At 39.8% G+C, this 17,231-nt stretch overlaps 2 protein-coding genes and 1 long non-coding RNA gene across 3 annotated transcripts; 2 read left to right on the forward strand and 1 right to left on the reverse strand.

Moving 5' to 3' along the window:
* Window positions 1–1,233: 1,233 nt before the first annotated feature.
* LOC108860938 (uncharacterized) lies at window positions 1,234–7,292 on the forward strand. Its single transcript, XR_001950772.2, has 3 exons — window positions 1,234–1,419; window positions 1,538–1,802; window positions 7,169–7,292. It is a non-coding gene; the product is annotated as an uncharacterized LOC108860938 (long non-coding RNA).
* A 2,930-nt stretch (window positions 7,293–10,222) lies between these two features.
* Window positions 10,223–13,727, reverse strand: LOC108862559 (YTH domain-containing protein ECT2). The gene is made up of 9 exons (XM_018636721.2): window positions 13,471–13,727; window positions 13,081–13,157; window positions 12,863–13,007; window positions 12,701–12,768; window positions 12,076–12,618; window positions 11,401–11,988; window positions 11,093–11,305; window positions 10,854–11,000; window positions 10,223–10,758 (listed from the first exon to the last, which is right to left on the reverse strand). The coding sequence occupies exons 1-9, from the start codon at window positions 13,496–13,498 to the stop codon at window positions 10,594–10,596; spliced, it is 1,974 nt and encodes a 657-aa protein (XP_018492223.1). The 5' UTR covers window positions 13,499–13,727; the 3' UTR covers window positions 10,223–10,593.
* Window positions 13,728–14,632: 905 nt separating this feature from the next.
* On the forward strand, window positions 14,633–17,152 carry LOC108858023 (chaperonin 60 subunit beta 2, chloroplastic). Its single transcript, XM_018632016.2, has 12 exons — window positions 14,633–14,661; window positions 14,789–14,849; window positions 14,944–15,060; window positions 15,136–15,438; window positions 15,520–15,757; window positions 15,849–16,018; window positions 16,095–16,172; window positions 16,249–16,320; window positions 16,411–16,515; window positions 16,585–16,653; window positions 16,727–16,826; window positions 16,936–17,152. The coding sequence occupies exons 2-12, from the start codon at window positions 14,796–14,798 to the stop codon at window positions 16,950–16,952; spliced, it is 1,323 nt and encodes a 440-aa protein (XP_018487518.1). The 5' UTR covers window positions 14,633–14,661; window positions 14,789–14,795; the 3' UTR covers window positions 16,953–17,152.
* The last annotated feature ends 79 nt before the right edge of the window (window positions 17,153–17,231 follow it).

A 17,231-nucleotide genomic window follows, 5' to 3' on the forward strand; every position in this document is an offset into this window, starting at 1 on the left:
TTGTAGAAATGTTTTTAGTCTCAGTGAGGTTGCTGGAGCTCTCTAGATAAAAGAACAGAAGACTGATTGCAACTAGAAGATCTACTAGGCTGGGCGTTTGAGTGTGAGAGGAGGAAGGCTTGAGAGGAATGACTGTCTAGATATAGGGATCCAGAACCAAGTCTAGAACAAAGATAACTGTACCATCTGCTGGTTCCGCAAGAAAAAAAGGTTCGTGGTTTAAAAAAAAGATGGCTATACCAGGAAGAAGTGAATGGACGAGGTATAACTGCTGGTATCAAAGCTGATGCTTTAAGTATGTCTGACTAGTTTCCTCTCAGGATCTGTTGGTTTTGGACTCCCGTATGCAACTCATGACTTCAAAAAAGTAACAGTTCGTTGTTTTATCAGAATACTGAGAGGAACCAGATGTTACTGGGGAAAGCAATGCGTTGCCGGCTTTCAAATACGGCTTGTTTGTCGGAAACATTATGGAAGGGACGTCGCCCGTAGATGTTATTCGTTTAGCTCCATTGCGAGGTCCGGCCACATGGTTATTCTTTTGAGAAGCCGATGATTTCGCTCAGCTTAGTTTAGCTTAGCACGTGTCGCTAGGTTTATATGCTTTTTGTATGTAGTCCAAATTATATCGAACATGACACTCTGTCTAATTTGACATCATTGAATTAAACAATCTCGAATTATTAAAACTTCCATCATATCATTAGAGTTGGACTCTTGACTAGATTTTCTTGTAGAATTTAACGTTAGTATCTTAGAAGCGTCAAGTCTTCTACTCCATCTTTACAACAAAAAAGGTCAAAATGTTAACCATCTCTTTTTGTATAACGTTAACGTAATATGTACTTTTTTTATAAATTAGTTAAAAAATCTTATTGATAAATGGTTGGTCATAAGATTGATAAAAAATCCTTTTTAACTAATCTTGGCGCAAGTGAACCATTAATCCTTTTTTAACTAATTTATAAAAAAATACATATTACTTTCATTGACCTCTAGTTTATCAGATTCAGGACCGGATCTAGGCGCAAGTGAACCATTAATCCTATTTTCAATTATTTTTAATATGGATGAAAAGTGTGATAGTAATATTTTTTATGAAATGGTGGGAGGATCCAAGAAGAAGCATCATTCGTTGTACAAAAAGTCAAAATTACAAATGTTTCTTGTACAGCTAACATTGGTTATATACTCCATTTTATAAGCATCATGTGTTCATTTATAATAGTTAAACGCCGCCTCCACATTAAAGTTTTCTCTTCAATGTAATATAAATCGGACCCCTATTATGTGTTCTTAAAAGTCGTTAAGCTTATCGAGAGATGAAGCTGGGTTTGTTAATTGGTATGATGCTTCTCTTGTCTATTGCACTAATTAACCCCAGCTTTGGCCAGAGTAATCTACTCATCTCGCACGCTAGTAAGTTTCCATCACTTTATATTTGCAAACGTCAGACGTATTTGTGGATTTACATATGTTACGTGAAATTATAATAGTAATTCATTTTATTGTTTTTTTGGTTTATCAAATTATAAAGGGATTGGAAAGACACACATAAACAAAGGAAGGAAAATTCGCTTTGGAGGCAGTACTTCTATACGTGGTGGTAGCGGATACCACGGACCTGGTCGTCATCCCTAATTTTACGAGTTGTAATAATCTTATCGATCTACCCTAAATATCCCATCCCATTGTGACGATCTGGTGCGTTGCTGTTTCACTATGTGTGTTGTGATCCGATTCTCTTTGAATAAATGAAATGTAACTTCTTTTGTTTGATGGTTAAAATTGTGTATTGATTGGTAATGTTGAAACTCCTTAGCTTTCCTTCAGATCTTCTTCGCATCAAGAACCAACACACAGAGATGTTGACCCGGTGTTCACCGCACCGCACCGTTAACTAGATGCGGCCGCTATACCTCACCGGAGCCGGGATTGAACCGGCAACTCACTAGATACAACGGAGGACTCACAAGCCGAGTCTCCGTCAATACAACTTCTCCGATCTCTCTCTCGATAATGTGCAAAGACGTTGCAACTGATCTAACAACTTAATCAGCTCAACCTCTTGCATTAAGTACTAAACCGTAACAGCTGATAACCAGCCCGGTTAACACCTAATCGATATACAAACCGAGTATCTATCTAAACCAAGAGAGAGAACCGGTACAATCTAGATTACACTTAACCAGATTACAATCTTAATCTATTTAGTGTTGAACCAAGAAGTACCTGACCGGATGCATTGACTACAATCTTCAAATCTCCTCCTTAGACAATGCCGTGAGTAACACATCAAAACTCGATGCAAAACCTGAACCTTGAACTGAATCCCTTCTGTGCTCTTAACCGAGACGAACTTGCAAGCTTTCTACCAAGCTCCTCCTTGAGCTCTTCACCGAGCTCCTCCTGGAATCCTTTACCGGATTCCTTGTAGTCATCTTCAATCTTCTGAGATTCGAAGGAACCTCAGTGCTTCTTTTAACTTAAACACTGGAAGAACCTTCGTGAAGATATCTGCTGGATTATTAGCCGTTGCAATCTTGAGGACTTGAACTTCTCCCACTTTGATCAAGTCTCTAATGAAATGATACTTTGTAGCAACGTGTTTCGTTCTCTCATGGAATACGGCATTCTTCGACAGTGCTATTGCACTTTGAGAGTCACAAAAGACTTCTACCGAATCCTGAGGAAAGCCAAGCTCTTCAGCAAATCTTTTCAACCACACACCTTCCTTAACTGCTTCTGACAGAGCAATGTACTCTGCTTCTGTGGTTGAGAGTGCTACCACTTTCTGAAGTGATGATCTCCAGCTGACCGGGTTTCCTCCTGCGGTAAAGACCATACCAGTTGTAGACTTCCTGTGATCTAAATCACCTCCATAATCCGAGTCGCAATATCCACGAACCACAAAGTCACCTTTCTTCTTAAAGCACAACCTTGTATCCACTGTACCTCTGATGTATCTGAGAGCCCACTTCACTGCTTGCCAATGCTCCTTTAAAGGTTTGGACATGAATCGGCTAATGACTCCAATCACATAAGCCAAATCAGGACGAGTCCCAACCATGGAGTACATGATACTCCCAACTGCATTCTGGTAAGGAACCTTCTTCATATTCTCCTCCTGAGCTGCCCATTCCTTGTCAGTAGCTGATTTGAGCTCAAAATGAACACCCAACGGAGTAACTACAGGCTTAGACTGATCCATCTGATACTTGCCTAGAACTCTCCAAAGGTATTCACCTTGTGAAACAAATAGCTCCCCTTTCTCCCTGTTCCTTGTGATTTCCATTCCCAAGATCTTCTTAGCTTCACCCAGATCTTTCATATCAAACTCAGAGCTCAACACTGACTTTAACCTCTGTACTTCATTCTTGTCTGTGGACGCTATCAAGATATCATCCACATACAACAACATGTAGATGATATCCCCCTTCTTGTTCTCTCTGAAGTACACACAAGAATCATACTCGCTTCTTGCATAGCCTTTTGATCTCACAAAGTCATCAAATCTCTTATTCCACTGTCGGGGACTCTGTTTTAACCCATAGAGTGATCTCTTGAGCTTGCAGACTCTGTCAGGATATCGTTTATCCACGAACCCCTCTGGCTGCTCCATGATAATAAACTCCTCCAGGTTGCCGTGCAGAAATGCTGTCTTCACGTCCATCTGCTGCAGTTCCATATCAAAGTGAACTACTGCAGACAACATGTATCGAATGGAGACATGCTTGACTACCGGAGCAAAGATCTCCTGGTAATCAATCCCTTCCTTCTGGGAGTAGCCCTTTGCCACAAGTCTTCCCTTGTACCTTGGTGGTTCAACCCCAGCAATGCCAGCCTTCCGTTTGAACAGCCAACGACACCCAATTGCCTTCTGGTTCTTGGGTCTCTCAATCAAATCCCAAGTGTCATTTCCTTCCAACGATGTCATCTCTTCTTGAGCCGCTTCTAACCATTTGTCACTGTCTGGATCAGCCATTGCTTCTTGCCATGATCCAGGTTCTGGTGCAGCATCCTCTGATAGAAGACACACGAAACCTGCAAACGGGTCTTCTCCATCAGTTTCATCACACACGTAGTCTTTCAATCTTGGTGGAGGATTTATGCTCCTCCTAGTCCTGTCTCTGGCCAGTTGGTAATCTCCAAGATCTTGTTCTGATTCCTCCGCATCTACTTCATCATTGGCTTCCTCTACACTGATAGTTTCTACTGCAATCTGGTCATCATCTGGCGTCTCTGAGTCCTTCTGAAGTTGAAGATCCACCAGTCTTGGTGTTATACCAGCTGAGTCACCGTCTGTAGCTTTGGCTTTGACGTCTCTGTAGACCTGGTCTTCCCTGAACACTACGTTTCTGCTGATTACTACCTTCTGTTCATCCAGCAACCAGACTTTATATCCTTTTACTCCTTCAGGGTAACCAGTGAAAACGCCTTTCTTAGCTCTTGGTAGAAGTTTCCCTTCAGAAGAGTGAACATATGCTAAGCAACCAAACTTCTTCAGATTGCTCAAATCCGGCATATGAGATGTCCATCTCTCTTCAGGTACTTCGAAGTTTAATGCAGAAGATGGAGACCGATTAATGAGATATGCTGCAGTAGCTGCTGCCTCTGCCCAAAACTTCAACTCCATTCCACTCTCAGCAAGCATGCTTCGAACTTTGTTCATTATTGTTCGGTTCAATCTTTCTGCCACGCCGTTTTGCTGGGGAGTGTACGTGCAGGTCTTGTGTCGCACAATTCCTTGATCCTTACAGAAAGAATCAAATTGACGGTTGCAGAACTCCAGGCCATTGTCTGTTCTCAACCTCTTCACTCTTCTCTCACTTTGATTCTCAACCATGGTCTTCCATGCAACAAAGCTAGGGAATGCTTCATCTTTATGTTGCAGGAAGTACAGCCACACTTTCCTAGAGAAGTCGTCTGTAAATGAGATAATGTAGTGCTTCCTGCTGAGGCTTGGAGGCACATTTGGTGATCCCCAAATGTCTGAGTGAACATAGTCCAGCTTTGCTTTGGTAACATGCTTGGCTTGAGCGAAGCTGACTCTGTGAGTCTTGCCAATGACACAGGCTTCACAAAACTTCAGATCACTGATTTTGCTTTTACCAAAACTTCCCTTCTTCGTCAGTATCTCCATGCCTTTTTGACCAAGGTGGCCAAGACGACTATGCCAAAGCTGAGTGTCGTCACTGGTGGTGTTACCGTCCGTTGCTGAGCTTGTCTCACCATCTTGTGAGCTCGAGACTATAGCTTTGCCCTGTAAAATATACAGAGACTGTCTTCGTGTTCCCTTCATGAAAACAGTACAGCCTTTGATCACCTTGAGTACACCGTTTTCAGCTTTGAATGCACACCCCTTCTCCTCTAATGTTCCCATGGAGATAAGGTTTCTGGAGATATCTGGCATGTATCTGACGTCGTGGAGGAGAAACGTTGTACCGTCCTGATTCCTGAACCTGATGCTTCCGATGCCTCTGACTTCTGAGACAGAGCTGTTAGCCATTCTGACCCTTCCATTACTGGTTTCCTCCAAGGTAATAAAAGCTTCTCTCCTTGGAGTCATGTGGAATGAGCAACCAGTGTCCATTATCCACTCATCTTGATCTGTTTCTGCCGCATTAACCTCTGCAACCAGAAGTCCAACCAAGTCTCTTGCATCATCTTTAGCCATTGACGCTTCCCCTCTGTCTGGTCCCGATTTCTGATCTTTATTCCTCTCGAGCCACTTGTAACACTGCTTCTTGAAGTGTCCTTCCTTCCCGCAGATCCAGCATAGACGTTTGCCGTCCTTACTCTTAGATCTTGCCCTGTTGTAGTTGTTGTTCTTACCTGCAGCAGAGCCATTACCACGATTCCTACTATCTGATCTAGACTCGGACCTACCCCTAGCATAGTTACCTTCCCCATTCAACTTAGCAGTGGATGTTTCCTTATAATCCAGTTCCTTAGACTTAGCAGCGCTAGTAATTTCATCCACACTAATGGCCTCTCTACTGTACTTTAAAGTTTCTTTCAGAGAGTCATACCTGTTTGGCAATGCGTTGAGTAGTAGAATCGCTTGCACTTCCTCGGGGATCTCTATGTTGAGGTTGTTCAGGTCCGTGACCAGCTTCAAGAAATCATCTACATTCTGGTCTATTGTTCTTGAATCTTGCATACGGAAAGAGTAGACTTTGAGCTGTGCGTGGACTCGGTTGGGTAGTGTCTTTGCCATGTAGAGCTTGTCAAGAAGTTCCCATGCTTCAAGCGCAGTCGTGCACTTGTCGAGCTTCCTGAGCACATGATCTCCAACACTCATGAAGATGATGTTGAGCGCCTTTTCATCTCTTTCAGATCTTGCTGTTTCTTCAAGCTCGCGCTTCTTCTTTGCTTCATCGTTTTCATCGTCTGTCTTTGCGATTATCAATGCCTGAGATGGGGGGGACAGAACGTCCTTCAAACCTTGAACGTTGAGATTCGCCATCATCCTCTTCTTCCAAATCCCGAAGTCGCCAGTACCGTCGAACATCGTGATCTGAATTGCCATCTTCATCTTGTGAGACGCCATCACAAGATTCGCCGTTACGCCTGTACTCGAATCGATTGAGAAATCGATAGACGCCGTTCTTTCCTTCGATTGAAGAATCAACCACTAGCTTGGAAGTGATTGATCTTGAGCTTCGAGGCTTCTCGATCGAGATCCTAAACCTCTGCTCTGATACCACTTTGTTGAAACTCCTTAGCTTTCCTTCAGATCTTCTTCGCATCAAGAACCAACACACAGAGATGTTGACCCGGTGTTCACCGCACCGCACCGTTAACTAGATGCGGCCGCTATACCTCACCGGAGCCGGGATTGAACCGGCAACTCACTAGATACAACGGAGGACTCACAAGCCGAGTCTCCGTCAATACAACTTCTCCGATCTCTCTCTCGATAATGTGCAAAGACGTTGCAACTGATCTAACAACTTAATCAGCTCAACCTCTTGCATTAAGTACTAAACCGTAACAGCTGATAACCAGCCCGGTTAACACCTAATCGATATACAAACCGAGTATCTATCTAAACCAAGAGAGAGAACCGGTACAATCTAGATTACACTTAACCAGATTACAATCTTAATCTATTTAGTGTTGAACCAAGAAGTACCTGACCGGATGCATTGACTACAATCTTCAGGTAATTTGGTGTCGCAATGTGTGTGTGTGTTTTTTTTTTAATAAATGTTACCCAAATCGATGGTTAACATTGTAATTTCAAGTCATGCAAATATAAGGATAGTATAGTAAATAAATAAAAGTCGAAATGCGCTCTTTACATTTACATGCATTGACTTTTATATGTAGCACAAACTTTTTTTTTTGAGAAATATGTAGCACAAACTTGATGAGAAGTAGTTAAATTAAGGTTGTCGACATCAACGATGATGACGATTATAACAACTAGATTCTGAGTGAGGTCAATGAAATGAGGTACAAATACAACTTTTAGGCTAAAGGTTTATAAACCTTTAATCATCAAGAAATTAATCTTTAAAGGGGATCGATGAGACATGCCATTTTGATTAATAAATCTTGACCAAAGCAAGTTAAATAAATGGTTGCTAAAGAAGGATCATAATGTCAAATTTCTCATCCGTCGAGACGGCAGAAACCCTTGGTCTTGTTGCTTTTTGTGTGGGAAGATAATTTCTTATTGGTGTTTTTCTAGAACAAACATTTTGCGGACAAAAAAACTATCTTAGAAACATTTTCACATTCACCAAAACCTAAGAGTCAAGGACGAGTCCAGTCCAGTTCACAATGGCAGTGGTGTATCATGACCGGATCTAGGCGCAAGTGAACCATTAATCTTTGCCCCCAATTTTTTTGGATATTTCTTTTTTTTCATCAATTTTTGGATATTTCTAACAAATGCATACACCCCTAAAATATATAAAAAAAATATTAATGTTTTTTAAAAAATGTTTCTAGTCTCCAAAACCCGGTCCTGGGTGTATATATGTGCAGTGTGCTTTTGCATAACATTTCTCTCACCCTTTTTCGTATTTTTTTCTAAAACTATTGAACATTATTTGTGAAAATATTATATTTATAATAGTGATATTCTGCTATCATGTAGTAGAAATTTTCACTCTTTAGATAAAAATTATAAAAGTTTTTTTTTAAGAGCAGAAAAATCCATTTTCAACATATTTATCCAACTTTTTACTTAATCCACTAAATTTATAAAGAAAAACGTTATATTCCCTCTGTATCATTATAAGTGAGTTAAAAGAAGCTCTCTCTTATATACGATACCACCAGATGTGCCCCCTCCACCTTCGTCCAATCTTCCTAAGTGCCAGCCTAGCTTCATAGGAAGCTGAACAATAGAAAGGGCTTCCCTTTTTCCTGCTTGACCTTCGTAGCGCATCAAAGAGACTTTACTTTTAAGGTTTTTTTACAAAAATTAAGAAACCACAAAATTTTATGTGATTTGTTTTGGTTGTATAAAAATAACATTAAATAATACTAGTTCAACCAGTTAAAAAAAGATACACTATTTTGTAATTGGCTAGAGATTTCAAATGACAATTAAATTTATCTAGATTAGTGTGAACTTCACTTATTCTGAAACAAAATAAAAATCATAAAACACCACTTATATTAATACAGAGGGAGTATAAATGTAAAAAGTGATGCATTTCATTAAAACAAAAAGTCAAAATCCACTAATTTTCCACGTTTTTGTATATTTTTTTCAACGGAAATTACAACAACAACAAAAAACAAGGAGAGAAATAAAACAACTACAACAACAAAAGAAATGTAAACACAAGAAATTAAGGGTGAGAAACAAGACACTGAGATGATCGGGTCACAGAACGACAATGGCATTGAGCGGCTAAGGTTCCATTTCACAATTAACGTTATACACGCATCGTTCGTGGTACATTTGTAATAATTTAACAACGCATCCGTATTAAGGGTTTCTCATCTCTATATCCTATATAAATAGGACCACAATTAAGTGTTCGTCAGCGTCGTTAAGCTATCAGCAAAAAAGAAAGAGGATGAAATGGAAGTTGGGTTTATTAATTGGTTCAATGTTCCTCTTGTCCATTGCACTATTTGACCCCAACTTTGGTCAACGTAGCTTACTCATCTTGCACTCTAGTGAGTTTCCATCACTCATCTTTGTTTATTCTATGGTTATTTTGAGACTAATATATATATGTGTGTGTGTGGATGCGTGTTTGTATATATATGTAACTAAACTGGAAACATGTAGTTCTATTGTTGTATATATGTATGATGCAATCGTTGATAGATATACTTTTAAATTGTCAATAAATTCATTTTCTGAACAGTAAAGAAACCTTAATTCAAGAAATGCATTTCATTAGTAATTGATTCATGGTTTATCAAACTAAATAAACAGGAAAAGGGGTTGGAAATATACATATCAGCAAAGGAATGAAGATCCGCTCTAAAGGCAGTGCTTCTATACGTGATAAAGGTCCTCATCACTAATTCGATTTGTGATGATCTCTATCGATCTTGCAGATGAGTTGTTGTTTCATTGTGTGCGATGTGATGCTTTTTAAATAAAACGAAATGGACTTTCTCTAGTTTGATACTTAACTGCCTATTAAAATTGTGTACTGAGTGGTACTACAATGTTATTCTTTACTCAAAATGATTATTAACATTGTAATTCTCTACCCATTCAAATATAGGGAACAGGAACAAAACAAAAGCTACTATATGCATTGACTTATACGTATCACCAACTTGGTGAGAACGATTCTTTTGACTAATCTCTTCCTAACAGTCCTACATTCTCGCTGGTTATTTAAACAGTTGGCATGCACGTTAGCTAGTTTTTCTATCAGACAAGATGGCATGCACTTAATATATTTTTATTTGTTATACCATGACAGGAACACTAGTTAAATTAAGGTAACTTGAATATTGTTTCTGAGTGAGATAAACGAAATGAGGTACAAAGGTGAACTTGTTTTCAACCCGAAAGATCTACATCATAAATCTTCTTAGGGTGCACATCTTATATTGAGACTAGTAATGGTTCACAAGTAACTTTGGACAGTAAAAGGTGCAAGAAACTACGAAGACAAACCCCAGATGCTAAACAGAACTCAAATAGAGTCCTATCTGAACCCAAACAAGAAACAGGAAAACAGAAAAAGGGGGAAATTAAACAAAAATATGCCTATCAATCCAACAGAAATGAAACAACTCCCACCCTGCTATTATATCATCTTTCTCTTACTTTTCCCACAATTTAGTAGTAGGTCCTATAAGCATTTTACAAGGCAGGAGGATCAACAGAACATGAAAAAAAAAAAGAGAAACTGAAAACTGTAAAGACAAGGTAAAAAAAGAGAACAACGAAAAGATTGAAGAAACAATAAAACAGGGACATTTAACTTCTAAAGGGCATAGAAACAGAATCTCGGTCTCAGGTATTAAGGGTCTTCCTTCCATGCTTCAAAGCTCACGGCACTTGGTTCTCAAGAGAAACTGTAAACGGGAATGTTCATATCTTCTTCTCTCATGTTACGTTTTTATGCTCTCCAGCCGTGAGCTACATCGCCTATTCTAGCAACCATTTGCCACCACACCGACTGGTTTAGCAACAGACCCATTCTCATCAGCCTTGACATCACTGGCAGTTTGAGCAGCGGTAGGAGATTCCTTATTATTAGCTGAATCAGCAGTTGCGGTTTCCTTTTTCTCATCTGTTGCAGTTTTCTCCTCACTTACCTGTTAAATTGAAGTTCATTAAGATGTTAAGAGGAAACAATCGAGTTGTACAGTATGACTTCTAAAGTTTTTTGAAACTGTTATCATGTTCTTACCTGTTTCTGGGTTTGCTGCTGCTTTGCCTTCTTCTCCAAGATAGTCTTTTGCCTAACCTCATAGAAGGAAAAGTCATCCAAAATGCAAGTCTTGCTAGAATGCTCCTTGAAAACTTTCACAATCTTCAAACCTTGCTCCATCTTTACCTATAACACGACCCCACAAAAGAAACTTCAACACACGAAAACAAAATAGAGGACACAACTTAAAAGATGTGAAAGCGTCAAAGGTCTGTTACCTCTTGTGTGTCTCTGCTGTTGGTAACAGGCTTGTTCTCATTGTTCTCAAGGGTAATGTGTTTCAGCAAGCTGTTTGGAACGTCCTTCACGATATGCCACTTGAGAGGGAAAGAGCCAGTCCACTTGTCTTGTTGCCAGTACTCCACATTTGTGTTGAAATCAACTGGTCCTGTCATTTCAGCAAGCCCAACAAATTGTCCACTAGCATTGACCTGGAAGGCAAACACAAGATGAATTAGATCCATATCATCAAACGAAGTACAAAAAGCACTGCATGATCGATTTCAGGATTATAGAAAAAACATACCGAGAAAAAGAGAAAGATAGGACAGCCGCCAGGTTTCTGCTGAGCTTCCTGATATGCTGCAGCAAGTTTCTTGTTTCCATTTGGTGTACTAGCCCAAACATTATATTTGATGCTCTTGTGCACATCATCTTCACTGTAAGACTTGATGACAAAGAACATAGCATTCTCATAATCCACTGGGAAATCTTCTTTGTTGTACTGCTCTCTGTCAGGAACAATGCATGTGTTCTCCGTCTCCACAGCCACAGCTACATTTGATTCGCCAGTCTGCTCCTTAACCTCTAAGCTATCTTCTGAATTTCCTTTCTGGTTCTTTGTGCCCTTCGCTCTAGGTCCCCTGTTAAGTTCATTCAAACCATCCATGTTGTTGTTCTCATTTCCATAGTAGTAACTGTTACCCCTTCCCCAGTTTCTGTATTTGTTTTCCGTTGTGCTCACCCATCCCCTTCCATTCGATCTTGAATCATACCCAGAAGAACCATAACCCATACCAGATCTCCCTGAGCTTCCATAGTTACCATACACCTTGTTCTGATACATCTTGCTGTAGTATCCCTGAGCTGTACCGTAGCCTGTCATTGATGCAGGCTGGAGCGAAAGAGAACATTGATTAAGGGCCAATAAAACAAACCATAGCTTAAGTCAATACGAAAGAAATATAGAAAATTATTATACCGTGTAATGGGAATTTGAGCGGTAATTTTGATTCCTCGATGATGGTACAGTGGTTGACTTCGAATAGGAGGATGCAACTCCACTGCCAGATCTCTGCACATCTGAATACTTGGAGCCATCGTAACATGGCACAGGAGCATAAAACCCATCATAACCATATCTAGGATCCTGATAACCACCAGCAAAACCTCCTCCCGGAGCACCATTTCCATACAAATTGCTTGCAGTGTTCTGGTTATTTGGTTTCCCTGGAGCTGTTGTTCCGTTGCTTCCTTTGGCCATACCAGCACCAGATGCAACACCCTTGCTTTCCGCAGGTAGCGTCTTCACACCGCCAGCCTTGTTTGCAGAGAGATCCCCCTGGGTGGTAGGGGTAGCAAAAGGTCCAGTGGGGAAAAAGGCAGGATACTGGTACTGCTGAGCACCATACAACTGCCCATCACCGCCAACCTGGGGACCAGGGCTTGTTGCTGGTGAGTAAGGATATGCTGCATAGCCATAACTCTGAGGATACACAACAGAGCCATTCTCTCCATAAACTCCCTGGTAAAAGCCATCAGAAGCCGTTAAGCAGAGCAGATGCGAAGAAAAAAAATGAAAAAGACACAATGGAACTACTACTTACAGAGTTCATGTCAACGCCCTCAGGAGTCTGGTAACCAGTGTACTCACTCCAGTCGCCAGTCCCATATCCTGAAAGTTAATAAAAAACGAGGAACTTGTTAAAAACATCAGTGACAAACTCGTGAAGTAATGTCAACTAAGGAGTAGAGGAAGAAGCTAAAACCTCCATAATAATAGTGCGGGTAAGCATTGGGAACATAGCAAACAGAAGGGTCAACGGCGTCACTGGGAAGCAATGGTGTCAAAGAACGGTCGTAGGTAGGGACTTGACCATTCAAATCCACACCTCCATACTGGTAAACAGCAGTCTGCAGAAAAGAAGACGCTTGTTAGAGAAAACTAAATGAAACACACAGAAGAGAAATAAAGACTGCTCCATACCTTCTTGTTAGGCTCAGGAATCTCGGAAGGTTTGGCTTGTGAGTCCAAAGAAAGCTTCTGCAACATATCAGCAGATTCTACAAACAAACTGAGTCAAAGGAAACAAAAGACCTTCGACTTAACTCATAAATCAAACCATTAGAACAGTGAAAAAAGGAAGCATCTTTAGCCCTAACAACTTTTTTCAAAATCAATCATTCGTTTACATCAATTTACTCCCACGATAGGCGACAGTGATACTAAGCAAACCTAAATCAGCGTAATATCAAACAAATCTGAAAACGAGAATCGAATCACTGAACGAAGCTCGAATCGAGAGATCCAATAACGTTAAAAAAAAAAGAGAGAGAAATCAGAAAACACAGATCGAGACACGTGGACAAAGGATACGATCAGCAGGTGAAGCAACGGTAGCCATGATTGATTCGGACAACAAAAAGGTTTGATAGAGAGATCCTTCTCGGATAAGGGGGATGCGACCAAAAGGGATGGATAGATGGATAGAAACCCTAAACAGAATCAGGAGATCGAATCTAGGGTTTAAGAGACTGAGAGAGGGGTAAGGTAAAGGGTAAAGTTGGCCGCAGCCGCCACAAGGCAAAAGGAGAGAAGGGGAAGGGAAGGGAAGGGAAGGGAAGGGTTTTTCTTCGGGGAAGAGGAAAAAAAGGGTTTTGTTTCTCTGTCTTCCACTGATTCAAATAGATCCCCCACTGATTATCTTTTTTTTTTATTTATATATTTTTTTTATTCCTTCCACTTTAAGATATTTCCTCTTTTGTTTATATAGACTGGACCTTGACCTTCTGTTTTTTGGTAATTACCACCAAATTTCACACTCTGGTAATCTTTTTAAAATAGATATAAATCTATAGTATGTTCAAATCTATAATATATTTGCCTTAAACCCACTTGAATATACATTGGATATGAGTAATATTAGAAATTGGGTAAAAGTCAAAAGTCACATTCTTTCATAAATCTTCCATATAATTATCAAAATACTATATTTGCCTTAGAACCACTTGAAAATACATTGGATATAGAGTAATATTATTGGGTAAAAGTCAAAAGTCATGTTCTTTCATAAATCTTCCATGTAATTATCAAAATACTATATGTAATTAAATGTTTCTTGAAAGTTTTATATGTGCAATACAAACCTTACTGTAAATTAATGTCCTTTTCTAGAGAAAAAGTGGAACAATAAAACATTTACCTTAGTCCGACGTTGATGGGCCTAATTGAAGCCTAACCAATATGGGCCTCTTATTCTTCTTCGGACCCTAATCAGACAAGGCCGGACCGGAATATGGCCCGGGAACCGATTACCAGCTGACGTTCGCGAGGGTGCTTCTTCTAATTAATGTCCGAACCAAACAATAATAATGCATCCAACTGTAACGAATAGTACATCCAACCGTTCAACGATTTGCTAAGTATTTAGACTTTTGTCTTTTTTTTGTTCGCAAAAAAACAAAAACAAAGCAATCATTGCGCGCCTTTATAAGAACGAGAAAGTCATGGTAGTAAGTGTCATCTTCATTTCGTCAAAGATAGAATAATAAAGTCTCCCTCCCACCGGTGAGTGTCGTCCTTCTTTCATCTGTTGAGAGCTCAATGTTTGCCTTCATGCATGCATGTTTTCAAACTATGTTTTGTTTTGTCTCTATCGTTCACGAGTGTTTTTGTCTGACTATTGAATTTGCAGTGCGAGTATGGATGCTTTTGAGAGAAAGTATAGATCACATGGTGTTAATGTTACTTCGGAGGTATAAAGTTATTTGTCTGTTTGGTATTTTATAATTAATTCATTTCATTTCAAATTGGATTTTCTAAGCTTGAGGGTTTCTTCTGGTTAATTAGGAGGAGCCAGTCCAGAACATTGGTGGAAAGCTTGCTAGGCAAGCAGCTGCAAAGACCAGTGACTTAGCTGGTCACGGTGTTGTTCTTGCACAAGGTTTTATTGATGAGTGTGTCAAGGTAATTGTTACATTCTTCTCTCAGCTTTCTCTCATGTAAACTCAGTTTAATAATGTTATATTTTGTATTTTTCAGGTGGTGGCTGCTGGTGCAAACCCTGCACTGATCACTAAAGGCATTGAGAAGACAGAAAAGGCTTTGGTTCACGAGCTAAACCTAATGTCTAACGCGGGCAACGACCCTGAGGCTGGAAGTATGATTGCTGAAGCAATGAGCAAAGTTGGTAGGAACAGTGTAGTGGTCATTGACGAGGGTAAAAGCGGTGAGAATAAGTTTTACGTAGTGGAAGGAATGCAGTTTGAACCTGGTTACATGTCCCCATACTTCATTACGGACCATGAGACTCACAGAATGTGTGTGGAGTACGATCATTGCAAGGTAAGTGTGTGTGTTTAATTAGATATGAACTTACAAGAAAAGATATTGTGATGGCACGTAGACTAACAATACTTCTTGCAGTTGCTTCTTGTTGACCATAAGGTTACCAATGCAAAGGATCTCGAAGGTGTTCTGGAGGATGCAATCAGAGGTGGTGACCCGATCATCATAATCGCAGAAGACTTTGAACAAGAAGCTTTAGATACTCTTGTTGTTAACAAGGTTAGAGAGATATGGAAGGTCGCAGCAGTTAAGGCTCCTGGTGGTTCTGGAGAGCTCAAGAGCCAGTACCTTGACGATATTGCCATTCTAACTGGAGGTAAACAATCAATGTGACCTCTGATCCTATTTAGGAATCATCATTACACTTTTTTTAAAAAAAAAACTTGTTGTGTTACTACTACTACTAGCAACTGTGATAAGAGAGGAAGATGGTCTTTCTATCGACAAAGCTGGAAAAGAGGTTTTGGGTAATGCTTATAAAGTTGTAATCACTAAGGAGATGACGACCATTGTGGGTGATGGAACCACACATGAAGGAGTGAACAAGCGTGTTGCAGAGATTAAGAGTCTTATTGAGGTATATATTAGTGTGTCAAACTTCAGAAGTAGTCTACATTTCATTATTATTCTAATAAGTATATGGTTATGTGCAGCAAGCAGAGCAAGATTATGAGAAGAAAACATTGAACGAGAGACTTGCTAAGCTTTCTGGTGGAGTTGCTGTAATTCAGGTAAAATATAGTATTGATACACAATAGAAGAATATGTTTAGTGATCCTAACTAGAAAACTCTGCTTACCTCTTAAGGTTGGAGGACAAACTGAGACAGAGCGCAGAGAAAAGAAGTTAAGGTTTGAAGCAGTCCTTAACGGTACAAAGGTGAGTTTCTTAAACCAGAGGAGTTTTTTTTTTATTCTGACTACTCTCATAAATTGTTTTAAATCTTAGGATGTCATTTGGTTTCTCCAGGGTGCAGTTGAGGAAAGTATTGTTGTTGGTGGTGGTTGCACTCTCCTTGCTCTTGCGGCCAAGGTTGATCCCATCAAGTATACTCTTGAAAACGAGGAAGAGAAGGTCAGCAAGCAAGACCTTTGGGAGCTTATCTCTTGACTGCATTTTTTAAACTATTCTCTTTGACTAAAGGTTGGAGCAGACATCATTAAAAAGGGACTGAGTAATGCTGGCGTGGATGGAAGCGTTGTGAGCGAGAAGGTAAACACATCAAAAGAAAAACTCTTAACTCATAACAAGATCTTTTTGAATCATGAGTGAATTTTTCTGCAAGGTTCTGAAACGTTCATTGGAACATGCGGCCTCTGCTGCAAAGACGTTCTTGATGTCTGAGATCAAGGTGCCGGAAGCTGGCAACCCAATGAACATCTCTGGTTAGTCCAGATACTACTCTTACATTGGGAGCTTAGACAATAAACATCAAAAACTCATGTTTCTTCATCACTGAATCTCTTTTGGGTTTTTTTTTTTGTCTTGTTTCAGGGTGGTTACTGAGATAAGACCAGCCGGACTCGCTCTTAAACATGAGAGAGATGATCATTCCAAAATAAGCAAGGATTACTCTATAGCTTGCAAACAAATTATGTAATAATCTAATGGCTTATAAACCAGAGAATAACTATATTATGTGGAATCATTTTCAATAAATTGTCAGTGTTGTAATCACACTTTTAAACCAGAGAATAATGTGTTCATTAGAACACCAAGTCATTAGATTATCACAAGCAACTCTAACTGCAAATAGATGGTCAAGACAACCATATGCAATAATGAGAAAC

Source organism: Raphanus sativus, chromosome 5 (assembly GCF_000801105.2).
Source record: "Raphanus sativus cultivar WK10039 chromosome 5, ASM80110v3, whole genome shotgun sequence".
NCBI classification, from domain to species: Eukaryota; Viridiplantae; Streptophyta; class Magnoliopsida; order Brassicales; family Brassicaceae; genus Raphanus; species Raphanus sativus.

Excerpts from the sequence above, each read along its gene's own strand:
- LOC108862559 (XM_018636721.2), bottom strand. The coding sequence starts at position 13,498 with ATGGCTACCGTTGCTTCACCTGCTGATC. Across the intron at positions 13,158-13,470 it reads CGTTGCTTCACCTGCTGATC|AATCTGCTGATATGTTGCAG; the intron begins GTATCCTTTGTC and ends GTTTGTTTGTAG. Across the intron at positions 10,759-10,853 it reads AGCAGCAAACCCAGAAACAG|GTAAGTGAGGAGAAAACTGC; the intron begins GTAAGAACATGA and ends TCAATTTAACAG.
- LOC108858023 (XM_018632016.2), top strand. The coding sequence starts at position 14,796 with ATGGATGCTTTTGAGAGAAAGTATAGATCACATGGTGTTAATGTTACT. Across the intron at positions 16,173-16,248 it reads GTGGAGTTGCTGTAATTCAG|GTTGGAGGACAAACTGAGAC; the intron begins GTAAAATATAGT and ends TTACCTCTTAAG. Across the intron at positions 16,516-16,584 it reads TTGAAAACGAGGAAGAGAAG|GTTGGAGCAGACATCATTAA; the intron begins GTCAGCAAGCAA and ends CTTTGACTAAAG.